This window comes from Hyperolius riggenbachi, chromosome 12 (genome assembly GCF_040937935.1).
Source record: "Hyperolius riggenbachi isolate aHypRig1 chromosome 12, aHypRig1.pri, whole genome shotgun sequence".
Lineage (NCBI taxonomy): Eukaryota > Metazoa > Chordata > Amphibia > Anura > Hyperoliidae > Hyperolius > Hyperolius riggenbachi.
The window spans coordinates 143,381,491-143,397,614 of record NC_090657.1 but is presented as its reverse complement, the minus strand read 5'-3'; the positions used below and the strand labels follow the sequence as shown (position 1 = coordinate 143,397,614).

The following is a 16,124-nucleotide window of genomic DNA, read 5'->3' as shown; positions in this document are numbered from 1 at the left end:
ACTTTCAGTTGGCTGCATGAAATGGATTTTTTTTTATTACAAAAAAACCCTCCCGCAGCCTCCCTGGCGATCTCAATAGAAGGCCGGGGAGGTTAAAGTCGGACCTAAACTCTTGCACAGGACAGAAGGAAAACATATATAAATGCACCCTGTATGTATATAAAGTTTAGCCTGTCTAATTCCCCCTCATCTGTGAATAATCACAACTGTAATTTGAGCTTTCAGCTGTGCCAGCTGGCTGCCTCAGCAGAGCAGCTAATGTGTAAACACAGGATGTTAACCCTATGTCTGCTTCCATAAAAGCAGGAAGTACACACACTGGAGATTTTTTGCTGGATTTGTATCAGCTGTAACAAATATTTTCCTTTAAAGGTTATTATGCTGTTGCTTATCTTTTAGAGCAGAGAGGACTTTCCTCCTCGGCATCTATAAAATTGTCCAAAAGACTGTACGAGGTCTGAAAGTGCGCCTTGAGATCAGACACACTCGTCTTCTTTGCCGTCTATGTAAAATTGACATAAACTCGAGCGAACAAAGCTCAAAAGGCTCCAACCTGAAGGCCAATAACAGAGAAGTGATAATTATCACCTACTATTTGTTGGTGATTAAAAAAATCCTTAATTAACACCAACTATTCAATTAAGAATCTCAAATTGGAGATACATTTTGAGGTAATAATTACCACACTTTTACCTCACTTTTACCGCAAGAGGTAGTTTAGGGAGGAAGAAATTGGGAATTTCAAAATGGGAGATATTTCGGTTGGTAACTCATTGTGAATAGAGCCCCTTGTACTTTAAAAAGCAGCAGTGCCGGCTTTTTTTTTTCCCCCAACCACGGAAAATTGCACATTGCTCATTCTTAACTTGGTTTGTATATAGCAATCTGCGCCTATTGGATGGGCAGCAGCTATTGTGGACCAGGCACTCCTCAAACACCTCAAAATAATTATAGTAAAAATATGTCCAAAGCGCTAAAAGTTAAAGACCTTTATTAAACACATAGGGCTCTATTCATAAAAAAGTTGTTGCGAGAAAACTCCTGGAGGGAAAATACCGCAGCGGTATTTTACACTTCTGGGTGGTCATTCAAAGAAATCTTGAAAGCTGCGATGCAAGAGCGGAGATCTCCCGCTGAAAGCTGGCGGTAAGCTGTCGGAAGGCATGCGGAAACACTTCAGCCGGCAGAGTCCCTCCGTGCACTGCTCTCTCTGGGAGGTCTGTCCCATTCACTTGTATGTAATCCGCAAAATCAGAGGAAGCGGTATTTCCCGTCCACATACCGCTTCCTCTAATCTTTATGAATGGCCATTTTGTTACTTTTTTCTAGATAAATCTAGAAAAACACTGGAGAAGGCAGAAATTTCTCGCTCTGCTGGGGGATTGTAGATTTTCATGCGGGAACAGCTTTTATGAATGCCCACTTTGCTAAATGGACGGGAAAATCCGCTGTTTTGAGCGGAAAACTTGCGGTAAGGTTTTATGAATAGAGCCCTAAGGGCTCTTTTCCACTATGAAATGCGATCGCGATTGCGATCGCGATCGCAATCGCGTTTCAATTTCCACCATGCGATTGCGATTGAGCTACTATATTCATTATAGTCCAGCTCAATCGCATACAAAACGCGGCAGGACGACGATTGCGCTTTGACCAAAATCGCATCGCAATCGGATCGCACTAATGGAAATTGCTGCTGCAGTTTCCATTAGTTTAATGTACCTTGCGATTTGCGATCAGAAGCAAATCGCAAATCGCAGGCTAGTGGAAAAAGGCCCTAAGGGCCTTTTTCCACTAGCCTGCGATTTGCGATTTGCTTCTGACTGCAAATCGCAAGGTACATTAAACTAATGGAAACTGCAGCAGCAATTTCCATTAGTGCGATCCGATTGCGATGCGATTTTGGTCAAACCGCAATCGTCGTCCTGCCGCGTTTTGTATGCGATTGAGCTGGACTATAATGAGTATAGTAGCTCAATCGCAATCGCAATCACATGGTGGAAATTGAAACGCGATCGCAATCGCGATTGCATTTCATAGTGGAAAAGAGTACTAAGAGTACAATAGTTTTCTGATTCTAGGCTCAATACAAAGCACCTTCCCCTCTAAAACACATCCACTCAAGACATACAGCAATCACTCTGCCTCACTGCAGTGAGATAGTCCTAAAACATGTGTTCAAAAAAGGAGATCCCAGTAAAGAATCACAAAAAGCCCTTTAGAAAAGGGATTGTTGGATATAAGATGTAACAATATATTCTGCCTGTAAGGGCTTTGCTCATGCATCCATGTATCTGTGCAAAAGTTGATATATTATTTCCAGAAATCTTCCTTCTATTCCAATCACATGAAGGAATCTCCACATAATGATCTTTCCACAACAGATATGTAACACTGTCACCACAGGACCCAATGTCCAGTATCTCTAAATAGACAGATCTTTAAGTGGCATACATTACCACCTAGCCGTCCGTGTATGCAGCGGTCCGGGCATGCAGCCTCTAACTGTCCAGATATGCAGTGGTCTGGGTATGCAACGGATCTCCGCACTGGCCTCTATCCGTCCACTCTGGCCGGACTTGGTGAAAGCGGAGAGGTTGTGCGGGTGCTGGGGTAGCCAATCCGGATCTAACAGAAGTTTTGTACATCGTGCGTTGGTGGGTGCGCTGCACAGCGGTGGTTTTGTTTGCAGTGACGTCACTGCAACGTGCAAGCGAGGGATGCTGACGTTTCAAGGGGTACGCCCCTCTTCTTCAGAGCTACCCAATAGCCTCCATCCACCGCTTTTGAGCGCCTCCAGCTCCTCCCAGATCCGCCCCTTTGTCATGGAAACAAGGCAGCGCTGTGTTTCTTGAGTCTCCCCGCTCTCTCAGATCCTATATTAGCACAGTATATTCTTCATCTCCATCTTCAAATTATGTATGGTAAAGCTTGTTACTTTTAATTCATATAGTGCGTTGAAACCTATATGGTCAACGACCAAGCCTATGTGTACAAAAAATTATGTAAAAAATATACATAAAAAAGTTCTTATATATAAAAGAAATATATATAAGAACACATTTTTTGGACTATCTCACTGCAGTGAGGCAGAGTGATTGCTGTATGTCTTGAGTGGATGTGTTTTAGAGGGGAAGGTGCTTTGTATTGAGCCTAGAATCATTCTTAACTTGGGTTGGGGAATGCTTATGGATCCTAAAGTGGCTTCCTCCTAAGCAGAGGGTATCAAGTGCTGGGACCCCCAAATTTCCACTTGTTGGTTCTTGTTGTATGTGGCTTTCCCCTCAGGCTATCGCGGAAATAGCCAAGCCCAATGGGTTCGGCTTACTTACAGGTTAGCTGTAAGCAAGTGTGACCCCTGCGTAAAGGGAATCTGAAGTGAAAGTGTGGTCCAATGTTAGTCGGGGAGAAGAAATGAAGACATCAAACTAACAAGTGTTGATTGTGGTAATACCTTTCAATGACTAACTGTACACGGTTTATTGCAAACTTTCAAAACTTTACGTTCAGGCATCAGGCAGAACTGGGTCAGAACCGTACATTTTACAGAACCATAATAACCGGGGCGAATAAACTGATTCTGACTCTAAACTATTTAACACCTGAAGAAGAAACTTTGAGTTTCGAAAGCTTGCAATAAACCATGTACAGTTGGTCATTAAAGGTATCACCGGAATCAACACTTCTTAGATTGATGTCCGCAATTCATATATACCTAAGTAGAGGACCGGCTCTGGATACCATAGGGTCTTCCCGGTCCTCACTTTCAAGCGTCATCCACTGCAAGGTCGACTAGCTCTTAGGCTCTCCTCGCCAGTCTTCGTGAACTACCGTATATTCCGGCGTATAAGACGACTGGGCGTTTAAGACGAACCCCCAACTTTTCCAATTAAAATATAGAGTTTGGGACATACTTGACGTATAAGACTACCCCTCTTCCAATGCGCACCAAAATAAAAATATATAATAAAAAAATCATATACTGGTGCTATGTATGACCAGATACTGGTGCTGTACTGTATGTGGTACCCAGTATATTACAGTATATAGGCGATTGACTGGTTGGATTGGTCAACTATTCCTACAGTGGAGGAAATAATTATTTGACCCCTCACTGATTTTGTAAGTTTGTCCAATGACAAAGAAATGAAAAGTCTCAGAACAGTATCATTTCAATGGTAGGTTTATTTTAACAGTGGCAGATAGCACATCAAAAGGAAAATCGAATAAATAACCTTAAATAAAAGATAGCAACTGATTTGCATTTCATTGAGTGAAATAAGTTTTTGAACCCTCTAACAATAAAAGACTTAATACTTAGTGAAAAAACCCTTGTTTGCAAGCACAGAGGTCAAACGTTTCTTGTAATTGATGACCAAGTTTGCACACATTTTAGGAGGAATGTTGGCAGGGCTGTGGAGTCGGTCCAAAAATCCACCGACTCCGACTCCTCAGTTTAGGATTACTCCGACTCCTCGACTCCGACTCCTCTAATTTGCATATTACAATTTTGTTGATTAAAAGTATGTAACGTGAAATTCGTCTCTTAACTGACAACGCTTAGGAATTTTACAAGACAACTGAAGTGGGGAGGATATGTAGACTACTATATTTATTCCCTTTAGACTAAAACTAGTCCTTGGTAAGAGTAGAGAAAACAAAGAACATCTATCAGGCCCTAGGCAATGTAAGTGTGGGAACATGTAAGAATGATGTGCAGGTACACTGCAGGGGAATGAGGAGATTGTAAACAGACAACACCTCTGTGTTCAATGTGCACAGCATTCTCAGGGGATTCCCTGCAGCTCTGTGGGGAGTGCATATGTAGAGTATAGTACTACTGTGTAACAAAGTAAAACAGACAGATGAAATTAAAGTTTTATACATACCTGGGGCTTCCTCCAGCCCCCTTCAGACTAATCAGTCCCTCGCTGTCCTCCTACGCCACCTGGATCTTCTGCTATGAGTCCAGGTATTTGAGCCAGTCGGGTGTAGTGCGCATGCACACACTCCACCGCCAGGAGCATACTACACCTGTACAGCACTATTGCGCAGGTGCAGAATGTTCCTGGCTGTGGGAGCGGCATGTGGCCGGACAGCGCTGACTGGCTGAATTACCAGGACTCATAGCAGAAGATCCGGGTGGTGGAGGACAGCGAGGGACTGATTAGCCTGAAGGGGGCTGGAGGAAGCCCCAGGTATGTATAAAACTTTACTTTTCATCCGTCTCAGGTACACTTTAATTTGCAGTCACTAAACCAAATTTTAACAACATATCAAATTATTTGATTTCATCAGCAAAGGGAGTGCATACATTTGCAGAAACCAGCATCAACGCAGAATTATTTCCATCTCATTGACTATCTCTATTAGTGACACAGCTACACATCAGGCTTTATTCTTACAGCATAGATGTTATTTAGTATATATGTTACGGCCAGAACCCGAAGTTTGGCCACTTCTAGTTCTGGCCGGCCACTTCGGGTTCTGGCCGGCCAATGCGCGAAGTGGCTGCTGCGCTGCGGCCAATGTGAGAAATGGAATGATTCCTCTGACATTAATGTATCTTCTGGCCGCAGCGCAGCGGCCAAACGTAGAACAACTTAGTTCATTTAATGCAATTCAGCCGGGCGGCAATGTAACAATTCAAGCCGCCGGCTTTTTCTCTGCATCTCTCTCTCTCCTTCTCCTCCCCCCCTCCCGCCTCTCTCGCTCTCTCCTATGGGCAGCCGGGCGGGGACACGAGTGTCCCCCCGGAGTCGTTCGTCGCGGCAGGGGAATCCTGCCGTTCTTGCAGAGCGGGTGCTGGCAGAAGCGATGTCTGCAGCCTCCCCGCTCTGCTTTCCTGGTGCGACGAACGACTCCCGAGGACACGCGTGTCCCCGCCTGCTGCCCATAAGAGGAGGAGAGAGAGGCAGAGAAAAAGCCGGCGGCTTGAATTGTTACATTGCCGCCCGGCTGAATTGCATTAAATGAACTAAGTTGTTCTACGTTTGGCCGCTGCGCTGCGGCCAGAAGATACATTAATGTCAGAGGAATCATTCCATTTCTCACATTGGCCGCAGCGTAGCGGCTACTTCGCGCATTGGCCGGCCAGAACCCGAAGTGGCCGGCCAGAACTAGAAGTGGCCAAACTTCGGGTTCTGGCCGTAACATATATAAGAGATTCCTGTGTACACATCATATATACAGTCACAATCAGATATGTATATCTGACCTTAAAAATACGGGGACTGCTTTATTGAAGCAGCACAAGTAACTAATTTTATTTCATTTTTGTGGACTAAGCACAGCTATTACTGTATATATACTGTATATATACACATTATTTTCAATGACTATTATCTGAGAAATAGAACATTTTATCATATTTTCTATTTTAATTACAGTTACAAATTCATTAGGAGTCGGAGTCGGTGCATTTTTTTCCGACTCCGACTCCGACTCCAGGCACCCAAAATTGCCCGACTCCACGACTCCGACTCCACAGCCCTGAATGTTGGTCCACTCCTCTTTGCAGATCATCTCTAAATTCCTAATGTTTCGAGGCTATCTCTGTGCTACTCTGAGCTTGAGCTCCCTCCATAGGTTTTCTATTGGATTAAGGTCCGGAGACTGACTAGACCACTCCATGACCTTAATGTGCTTCTTCTTGAGCCACTCCTTTGTTGCCTTTGCTGTATGTTTTGGGTCATTGTCGTGCTGGAACACCCATCCACGACCCATTTTCAGTTTCCTGGCAGAGGGAAGGAGGTTGTCGTTCAGGATTTCACGATACATGGCTCCGTCCATTTTCCCGTTAATGTGATTAAGTTGTCCTGTGCCCTTAGCAGAAAAACACCCCCAAAGCAAAATGTTTCCACCCCCATGCTTGACGGTGGGGATGGTGTTTTGGGGGTCATAGGCAGCATTTTTCTTCCTCCAAACACAGCGAGTTGAGTTAATGCCAAAGAGCTCTATTTTGGTCTCATCAGACCACAGCACCTTCTCCCAGTCACTCACAGAATCATTCAGGTGTTCATTGGCAAACTTCAGACGGGCCTGCACATGTGCCTTCTTGAGCAGGGGGACCTTGCGAGCCCTGCAAGATTTTAATCCATTGCGGTGTAATGTGTTTCCAATGGTGTTCTTGGTGACTGTGGTCCCTGCTAATTTGAGGTCATTCACTAACTCCTCCCGTGTAGTTCTAGGATGCTTTTTCACCTTTCTCAGAACCATTGACACCCCACGAGGTGAGATCTTGCGTGGAGCCCCAGAGCGAGGTCGATTGATGGTCATTTTGTGCTCCTTCCATTTTGGTACAATCGCACCAACAGTTGTCACCTTCTCTCCCAGCTTCTTGCTAATGGTTTTGTAGCCCATTCCAGCCTTGTGCAGGTCTACAATTTTGTCTCTGACATCCTTGGACAGCTCTTTGGTCTTTCCCATGTTGGAGAGTTTGGAGTCTGCTTGATTGATTGATTCTGTGGACAGGTGTCTTTTATACAGGTGACTAGTTAAGACAGATGTCCTTAATGAGGGTGACTAATTTAGTAGAAGTGTCTAACCACTCTGTGGGAGCCAGAACTCTTAATGGTTGGTAGGGGTTCAAAAACTTATTTCACTCAATGAAATGCAAATCAGTTGCTATCTTTTATTTAAGGTTATTTTTTTGATTTTCCTTTTGATGTGCTATCTGCCACTGTTAAAATAAACCTACCATTGAAATGATACTGTTCTGAGACTTCATTTCTTTGTCATTGGACAAACTTACAAAATCAGTGAGGGGTCAAATTATTATTTTCTCCACTGTAAGTGGATTGGTTAGTTATCCATGTCTACCTGTTTATCAGAGCGGTATGGAAGAATAGATCGCGCTGTGCCCATAAAACACGCCTCTTTCACCCTTTTGGCCCCGCCCTTGTATCCTATTTACCTCCTTCTCTGCAACTCTTATATATTGCACATGTGCGCCGGCTCTGCTTCACTACAGTCCTCAGCAGCGAAATCTGAGAGGCGGTAACAGGATAGGGCGTATCACCCAGCATCAATGACACCCGGCGTATAAGACAACCCCTGACTTTTCAAAATCTTTTTAAGGGTTAAAAAGTAGTCTTATACGCCAGAATATACAGTAATTGCATCCCCAAGTAGCTCTGAAGAAGAGCACATCCAGACTGCGGGAGTCTGGATGTCGTTGAGCAATCTGTTGTCCCCCAGGTAGTGTGTCCTGGTTTTCCAGTCAAAACGTGTCCAAGCTTTCTAGCTTTCTCATTGTATCTTAGCTTGCAGCAGTCCTTACTTTTTTGAGTATCCTAAATCTGTCCAAGTTTCTAATTCCTCTAGTTTGTTGTATGTGGTCTGTTGTTGGGCATGGAGTGACTTTAATGGCATAGCAACAAAAGTTATTTAGGTGACCATTGAAGTGTGTGTGTGTGTGTATTAGTTTGCCATGGCATATGGGATGCAGTCAAAAACTACTGTGACCCTCCTGTGGTTCCTGTTGGTTAGCAAATAGAGGCAGAGAATGTTATCTGTGTGTGTGTGTCAACATGACAGGATTACACTGAGCAGGTCCGTCCTGTCACGCTGCTGCCTGCCACCCTTGTTTCTAGCACTCTCTCAGCACAGGCCCAACTATGGTGATAGTCCTAATTCAGTCCCAAATACTTCCTGCTTCTTTCACAGATGGTTCTTACGGAAAGCTGATATTTAGGGGGTTTTAACCTGGAATTGTCTCCCCATCCTAAAATAAGCCCATGCTTTTCATGAAGTTATTTAACCTATGAGTGAGGAGAGGGGACTGCATTTACACAGGCAAGCTGATGGCATCTCCAACCCTCAGTCTGTGACAATGTGACAAACAGAACATGGCTGATTTCATTGTATCACAGGAATAAATAATCATAAACCTTTGAAGCGGTTTGCAGCTAGAAATTCTGTGTAAACCATCTAAACTTTAGATAAGCTATATAGTTAGTTTTTCATCTCGGATCCGCTTTAAAATCCTATATTTCACCGCAGGGCTGGTTCACACTTGTTGTTAAAACGTATCTGTCTCCGTTTTGGGCCTGACCAAAACCGGAGCCATAGATGCCAATGTAAAAAATAGCAGCTGTCTTCACGCCATAAAAAAACGGATCTGGGGGATCTGTTTTGAAAAACTGAACGGAGAGTCCGGACCTGTTGGGACTTCACGGACCCCAGATGGCACTTCACGGAGCCCGGATGCACGGAGGGGTAGTGGCAAGCAATGCAAAAACGGATCTCCCTCTACACAGGCACAGAAAAGGAGGGAGATCTGAATTGCCTACTACCTGCTCCTCCCCTCAGCAAAGGTGTCCCCAGGTATAGGCTAGAGGGGGAAGCAGCCAGGACAGGGGGCAGCAGGCACAGCGGCGGGGAGTGGGGTTGTCCGTCCTCGCTCCCCCTCCAGCTATTTGCACATATGTAATGTATGCAGCAAGCAGGGAAGCTTACCTTCCTTTGCTCGCAGCAACTTTACGCAAACAGGAGAAAAAAATCACGAGCTATAGGGGCTAGATCGATAATACACTATTAGTGTTATCGGAGTTGCCCACATCAAACTAATTTTCGTAGATCCTAATGTATGCAAGTGGCGCTAACTTGAAAAATGTAATTCCCTCTTTAAGATGGCCATGTTTGTAAAGGGCTGTTCATTTCTTGTGGCAATCTGTATTTTATTTATTCAGAGAACACAGTACCTTCGTTAAGTAATTTGCTTTGTTGTGTCCAACAAATGATATTAAGTCCATCAGTACATCAGATGTTGTATTGGTTAAGCATGAGCTTTGCAGTTTGGATTCCTCATTCCAAACAAAACTGAGCCTTTAAACGTCTGGCCACGGCAGAGGAGGTTAACTCACCTTTATCGTCGTCTATATCCAATGCGCTACACGTTGCGTTCTGTCTGTCCAATACTTCCTCCTGTAAATCTGGAAGGAGAATGTATTGGAGTGATGTGGAGCACAGCAGCCGTAGACGCAATTGAGGCAAGTTATCCCCGTGCCGTGGCCCAAAGTTTAAAGGCTTAGTTTAATTCAGAATGGGGAATTTGAACTGCGGAGCCAATGCCTAGCAGTACACAGGTGGATGCAGAAGGACCAGTTGCCTGCATTTTGTTCTTAACCTAAGGTAATAAGGTGCCCATACACTAACGCGATTTCCTGCTGATAGACAGCAGATTTGATTACTGTGATCGAATCTGCTGTGAAATCGATAACGCAAACACGGACCGATCGACTGATTTCCATCCAAAATTGATCGATTCCGTCGATCTGCCCAGGCAGAAACTTTTGCTCGATCGCCGGCGGGTATGGAGCGCGTTGTTAGCTGCGTTCGATACGGCGCCAATAGATGCATAGCAGCAGTAATATATCACCTGCCTGGCCAGCACGAATTCCCGGGTTCCTGTAGTCTCACTACTTCTGGCGTCTTCTCTTCACTTCCTGTCAGTGTTCTGTCCTGTGAGAAAGCGAAGTGCAAACAGTAGAGGGCGCTCCACCGTTTGAACTTTCTGCTTGTGACAGGATGGGACACCGACAGGAAGTGAAGAGAACATGGAGGAGCACACTGGAAGAAATGAGACTGTGGAGACTCACGCCGGCGGACAGGTAATGTATTGCTGCAGGCCGGGGGAGCACACTAGGGGCAGCGAGCAGGAGGCAGCGGCAGTTCCACAGGTTGTGAATAGATTTCATGCTGGAATCGATAAAAAAAATCTGTTTGCAGTGTATGGGCAGCCATTAGATCCCTCTCTGATCAGATTCGATCAGAGAGGGATCTATCTGTTCGGAGCAGTGCTTTTCGGCACTGCTAGATTTGGGTGCAGCCGGCACCACCATAGGCTACAATAGGAATCACAACTGAGCAGCGCTCGGTGAGTAACGTCAGCGCCGTCAGACGGCGCCAAGGTTGCTTAAAAAACACAATAATTCGGCCTCTAGCAATCGAATTATATCATTCCCCGTCTATCCATGGCGGCCTGAAGGGGGAATAGTATTTAACACGGCCCCAACTTGTGCAGAAGCAGGATCAGCCATATAACGGCTGTATCCTGCGCCCAAGTCTACCGGCGCCGATTTCAAATGTATGCCTGTCTGTTGGTTGATCTAGTCCAATCAACCAGTGTATGACAGCCTATAGTACATAGACAGATCTATTTACTTAAAGTAACTGATGGTCAGCCATGACTTATCTGGAAAAGCTTTTGTTCAAATGGAGAATTTCACATGTTTTCTTTTCCTTTAGCAGTGATGATTGGGAAGACATGCAGTATCAGGACACGGACTCTGATGTACCAGAACACAGAGAAAATAGAATCAAAGTGAAATGGACCCAAGAGGAGGTGAGTCCCCCTGCACATTCTTTATAGATATTTGGTATTCGTTGATGTTTGATTTATGCAGATATAGGATATCTTAACGCAAACCAGAGGCAGCTAAAAAAAAAATAGATCCTTACGTAAGAGGGAAGCCTTTGGATCCTCTGCGGATCTACCAGCACCTGGGATCCGCTTTTAATTTGCAGCCACAATCCTTTTTTTTTTTGTGCAGTTTTGTACATTTGCACGATTAAAGCCACGCAACTTCTGAGCAGTACCACAATGGTTACAGCAACTAGATTAAACTGATAACACAAACCCTGGGAACCAAAAGACAAACCTACCATTAGGCCTGAAAGATAAATCGAATTTAAATCGAAATCGTGATCACCAAGATCACAATTTCGGAATCGTCAAAGCGGCAATTATTGCGATCATGTCATTTTCACATGGGGGTAGTTTGAAGAAGTGTGCTTGGCAAAACTCCGGGTTCCTGTATGTCACATGACATACAGGAAGTATTCCGTGCATTAGAAGCAATGTCCAGAACTGATGCAGCTTGGGGGACAGAGGAAGCACAGAGAGAGACAGAGAGAAAGAGCGGGCACAGAGACACAAAGGGGGCAAGAGAGACCCAGAGGAGGCATAAAGAGGCAAAGGGGGCACAAAGAGAGACAGAGGAGGGAACAACTAGGCAAAGAGGGGGAACAAAGCTCGATTGGAAGGAAACCGTGCATCGAATCGAAATCGCAATTTGACAGAAATCGCTCAATTCAATTTTTTCCTAAAATCGTTCAGGCCTACCTACCATATCTGGCACCTCATTCTAGGCTTTGTTTTTATGATTGCCTGCCTTAAACAAATGTAATCTTTTTTTCCCTTGCTTTTTTCTTTTTAGGACGAAACACTAAAATCCTTGGTGAAGACCTATGGACAAGGTGAATGGAAGACCATAGCCAGTCACATGACTGTAAGTAGTGACCCTCTTTCCTCTTGTGTTTGTAGAAGGAGTGTTTAACTTGTAGTATTCTAACAAATTATTTTCTTTAAAAAAAGCAAACGTTTAAACTGTAGGTTGAAAGGATATAAGCAAACGTGGCTTGAACTGCTACCCGCACTTTCTGCTCCAGGGACTGGGTCATAGAAAACAGGAAGTGAGGTGGAATCTCTGCAATAGGGGCACATGCAACAGCAAAATTATTTTTATAGTATGGCGATATAGAACAGTGTTTGTCAACATTATTATAGCATGTACATCTTTGTTAATGACTGCATTGTGAAAGTTCACCTTCCAAGTTACCCCTTACTGTGAGTAACATCATTTGAAGTACACTCCCTGATGCATATATATCAGTATTCTCCCCAGAATTTTTTTCCAGTCAGGTGGCAAAGTAGCCGGGTGGGTTGCAACCGGGGGAAAGCAGGGCCGGCAACACTGCTTACAGCATAGGACATCCTTGTACTCCTTATCACATCCTCTGCACCCCCCCCATCATGGCCCATGCATCCCTGCACCCCCTATCACATGCATCCCTGCACCCCCTATCACATCCCATGCATCCCTGCACCCCCTATCACATCCCATGCATTACTGCACTCCCCATCACGTTCCATGCGTCCCTTCACCCCTATTACTCTCCCCTAATACTTTACTGCAGCTCCACATATCTCCCAATAGACAACTCAAACAATACTATTTCCTTATAACATAGGTTACTGCACTCTCAAACACATTTCGTACAATACTGTACCACTATCACATTCCACATATTACTGCACTTCAGTATGCTCCCTTACAGCACCCGCCACACTCCACATATTATTGCACCGACCTACAGCTTATTAGTGATCACATCCCATCACCCTTCTTACAGCACATACATTTCAGCATTACTACAACCATTCTATTTATAAATGCACAACCATTCTATGATTACACCCTGCAGTATAGGGCACCCTCTGCCCTGATCAGTATTCTTGCATTTTAACACCTCTTCCTCCCCTTAACCATACCTCCCAACTTTTTGAGATGAGAAAGAGGGACACTTAAGCCACGCCCCTGCCACACCCCTGATCACTCCCCATCACACCCCTAGTCACGCATACCATAAAGACTTCATAAGAAAAATGTGGTTTTATAATTCAAACCACACTGGTTCCTTTCTATCCTGGTTCATTTTCCTTCATATTAACATTATAAAATTAGTGATATATCTATTTAAAAGATGGAAATAAAGTTTAGAGTCAAACACATTTTTAGTAGAGAAATACATATATTTACAGAGAAAGGGGGACAAAGTACTGAAAGAGGGATAATTGAGGAGTAGAGAGGGACAGGGCTCCCAAAGAGGGACAGTTGGGGGCTATGCCTTAACATTTCCCAATGTCGCCCCCTCCCCTTGCTCACCCAATTGGCAGCCGCGATTTGGATGAGCTGGATGGCCTACTTGATGTAGTAGCGCCTGTCCACAGCATCTTGTCCTGCCGCTCTGCTGGAACACTGTGACCCACTTTCTCAGCCCGCTGGTGCCCGGCTTCTGTTCCTGGTACTGCTTCACGCTGAGTATCTTCAAAGCCATGATCGGCTGCGAAGAGAATACACATGCTGCAGCCCAGGGGAGCACTGGCCAGGCCACTGTACGGATGGGGGGGTGGGTGGGAATACTGGAGGGCACCGGAGGATGTGCTTCCTAGTCCCGGCTGCCCTCCTGGCACCTGTAGAGTTCTGTCCGATCTTCAGATCGCTGCCGCAGGGATATGAGAGAGAAGCGATGTGCAGTAATGCGCCATAGACTTCAAATACATGAAGTGACATCACTTCATGTATTTGAAGTCTGGCGCATTACTGCACATCGCTTCTCTCTCATATCCCTGCGGCAGCGATCTGAAGATAGGACAGAACTCTACAGGTGCCAGGAGGGCAGCGCAGCCGGAACGAGGGATGGCAATTCAGAGGGAGACCCGCTCTGTGCAAATGGACGGCAGCGCACATCAGCGCGTGATGGCAGAGCAGAACTGTGTAAACTGTGACCTAATCTGTCGATTGGGGGCAAGGGACGCGGGCGGGGACCGGAGCTATGCAGGAGGCTGGGGGAGCGGCGAAAGTGACACTACAGAGGTGAACACAGCCCGCTGCGTGTCGACAGCGCGGCTGTGATTTATGGGAGCATAGCAGAGTGCGGGGGGGGGGGGGGGGGCAGGCTGGGGGGACACTACATAGTAACAGAGGCTGGGCTGTATAGGCAGACTCAGCCTCTGTGTGCGAATATCATTCTTGGAAACCACCTCGGGTTCTCTTTAACTTTCACCCAAGGCCTAACACCCACGTACACCTAATACCTGACCTTAACATCGGGCGCCTAAATGACTGATAGTTGTCGATAATTGGTTACAACCATTAAACTCTCTATATAGAAGCTACTACTACTACTCTCATTGGGCCGAATGTGTGTTCTAACCCTTCCCCATAATATGAAAAGATAAACATGAATGTTTTAACTCTCATATCACTGTAAGTGAACCTTGGACTGAGAAATATAAAGGCTGCCATTTCCCTTTTATAAATTGAATAAATTAAATAGCAAAAAGTCCTGTTTACTAGACATTCTTACTGATCTTTTGTCTTCAATAGCATCTTCGCTTACACATAACTAAGGGCCTGTTTCCACTACACGCAGATTGGATGAAGAAAAACTGACTCCAATAAATGCCTATGGGAAAATCTGCATCAGAAAAATCGCGTTTAGTGGAAACCTGCCCACAGGCATTCATTGGAGTCAGTTTTTCAGCCTCCAATCTGCATATAGTGGAAACAGGCCCTTAAGGCGCATACACACATCAGACTATAGTCTTTGGAAAATGAAAGATCACAGACCAATCTTACCCCCTTCATGTAGTATGAGAGCCATACCTTCAGTCTTTTCTATGGAGCTGAACTCCCCATCAGAAAAAAATCTTTGCAAGATGCTGAAGATGCTACTGAAGATGCTACTGAAGCCAAAATATCAGTAGGAATGTCTTAAGGTGCTTAAGACATTCCTACTGATATTTTGGCTTCAGTAGCATCTTCAGTTACACATCACTAACAGATGTGCAGCCGGTGGATCTGTGCACTGGTCCTGACTAAAAAAAAGTTGAGAATCATCATGACAGCCAGGAAGTTAGCCTTTGTTAAAAGGAAGTCTGCAATGGCAGCCTCTACAGTTATTTCACATTTCCTTCAGTTGTCTCCCTTTAAAATGCAGTTTGATTGTAAAACGCAATCTGATGTCTCTCTCTTTTTCCAGTTCCGGACTGAACAACAGTGTCAACACCGATGGCAACGTGTCCTTCACCCCGATCTTGTCAAAGGTCCCTGGACCAAAGAAGAAGATGAAAAGGTGTTCTAGACAGGCTCCAAACTCTTTGCTTAAAATATTATGATTTATTGAACTGTCAAATCAATCCTGTAGAAGACTGCATGGAAGTCAAGTGATGGTGAGGCTGAGTTCTATACAGCCTTACCACATTAGTAGCGCTGGCGCCTGCCACTCATGGGGTTTTTCTGAACTGCAGTGAGTTCTGCAGTGAGTTAAAGGAATTCCAAGGCCAGAAAATGAAGTTTTACTTGGGGTTTCTTCCTGCCCCTAGAAGTAATTTGTGTCCCTCGCCGCAGCCCCAGTCTTTTCTGGCATCCCACTGGCAGCCTTTAAGGACCCCAATGGGTTGGCATCTTCTACACGGGATGTGCCCACGTTATCGGTAGCTTACTGCACAGACACGATATGCTCCCAAGTGATGTGGCGGTGCGCTCTAGTGGGGGGCA

At 45.0% G+C, this 16,124-nt stretch overlaps 1 protein-coding gene across 3 annotated transcripts in view; it reads left to right on the top strand.

Annotated features, from left to right (window-relative positions):
- Nucleotides 1-16,124, top strand: part of MYBL2 (MYB proto-oncogene like 2) — a 191,954-nt gene that overhangs the window by 3,611 nt on the left and 172,219 nt on the right. For 2 of the 3 annotated variants that reach the window (XM_068262027.1, XM_068262025.1), the window contains exons 2-4: nucleotides 11,248-11,344; nucleotides 12,219-12,290; nucleotides 15,607-15,699. In XM_068262027.1, coding sequence (XP_068118128.1) covers nucleotides 11,248-11,344; nucleotides 12,219-12,290; nucleotides 15,607-15,699 — 262 coding nt within the window. The remainder of the gene's footprint in view (nucleotides 1-11,247; nucleotides 11,345-12,218; nucleotides 12,291-15,606; nucleotides 15,700-16,124) is intronic. The other variant, XM_068262026.1, reaches the window with a different exon arrangement.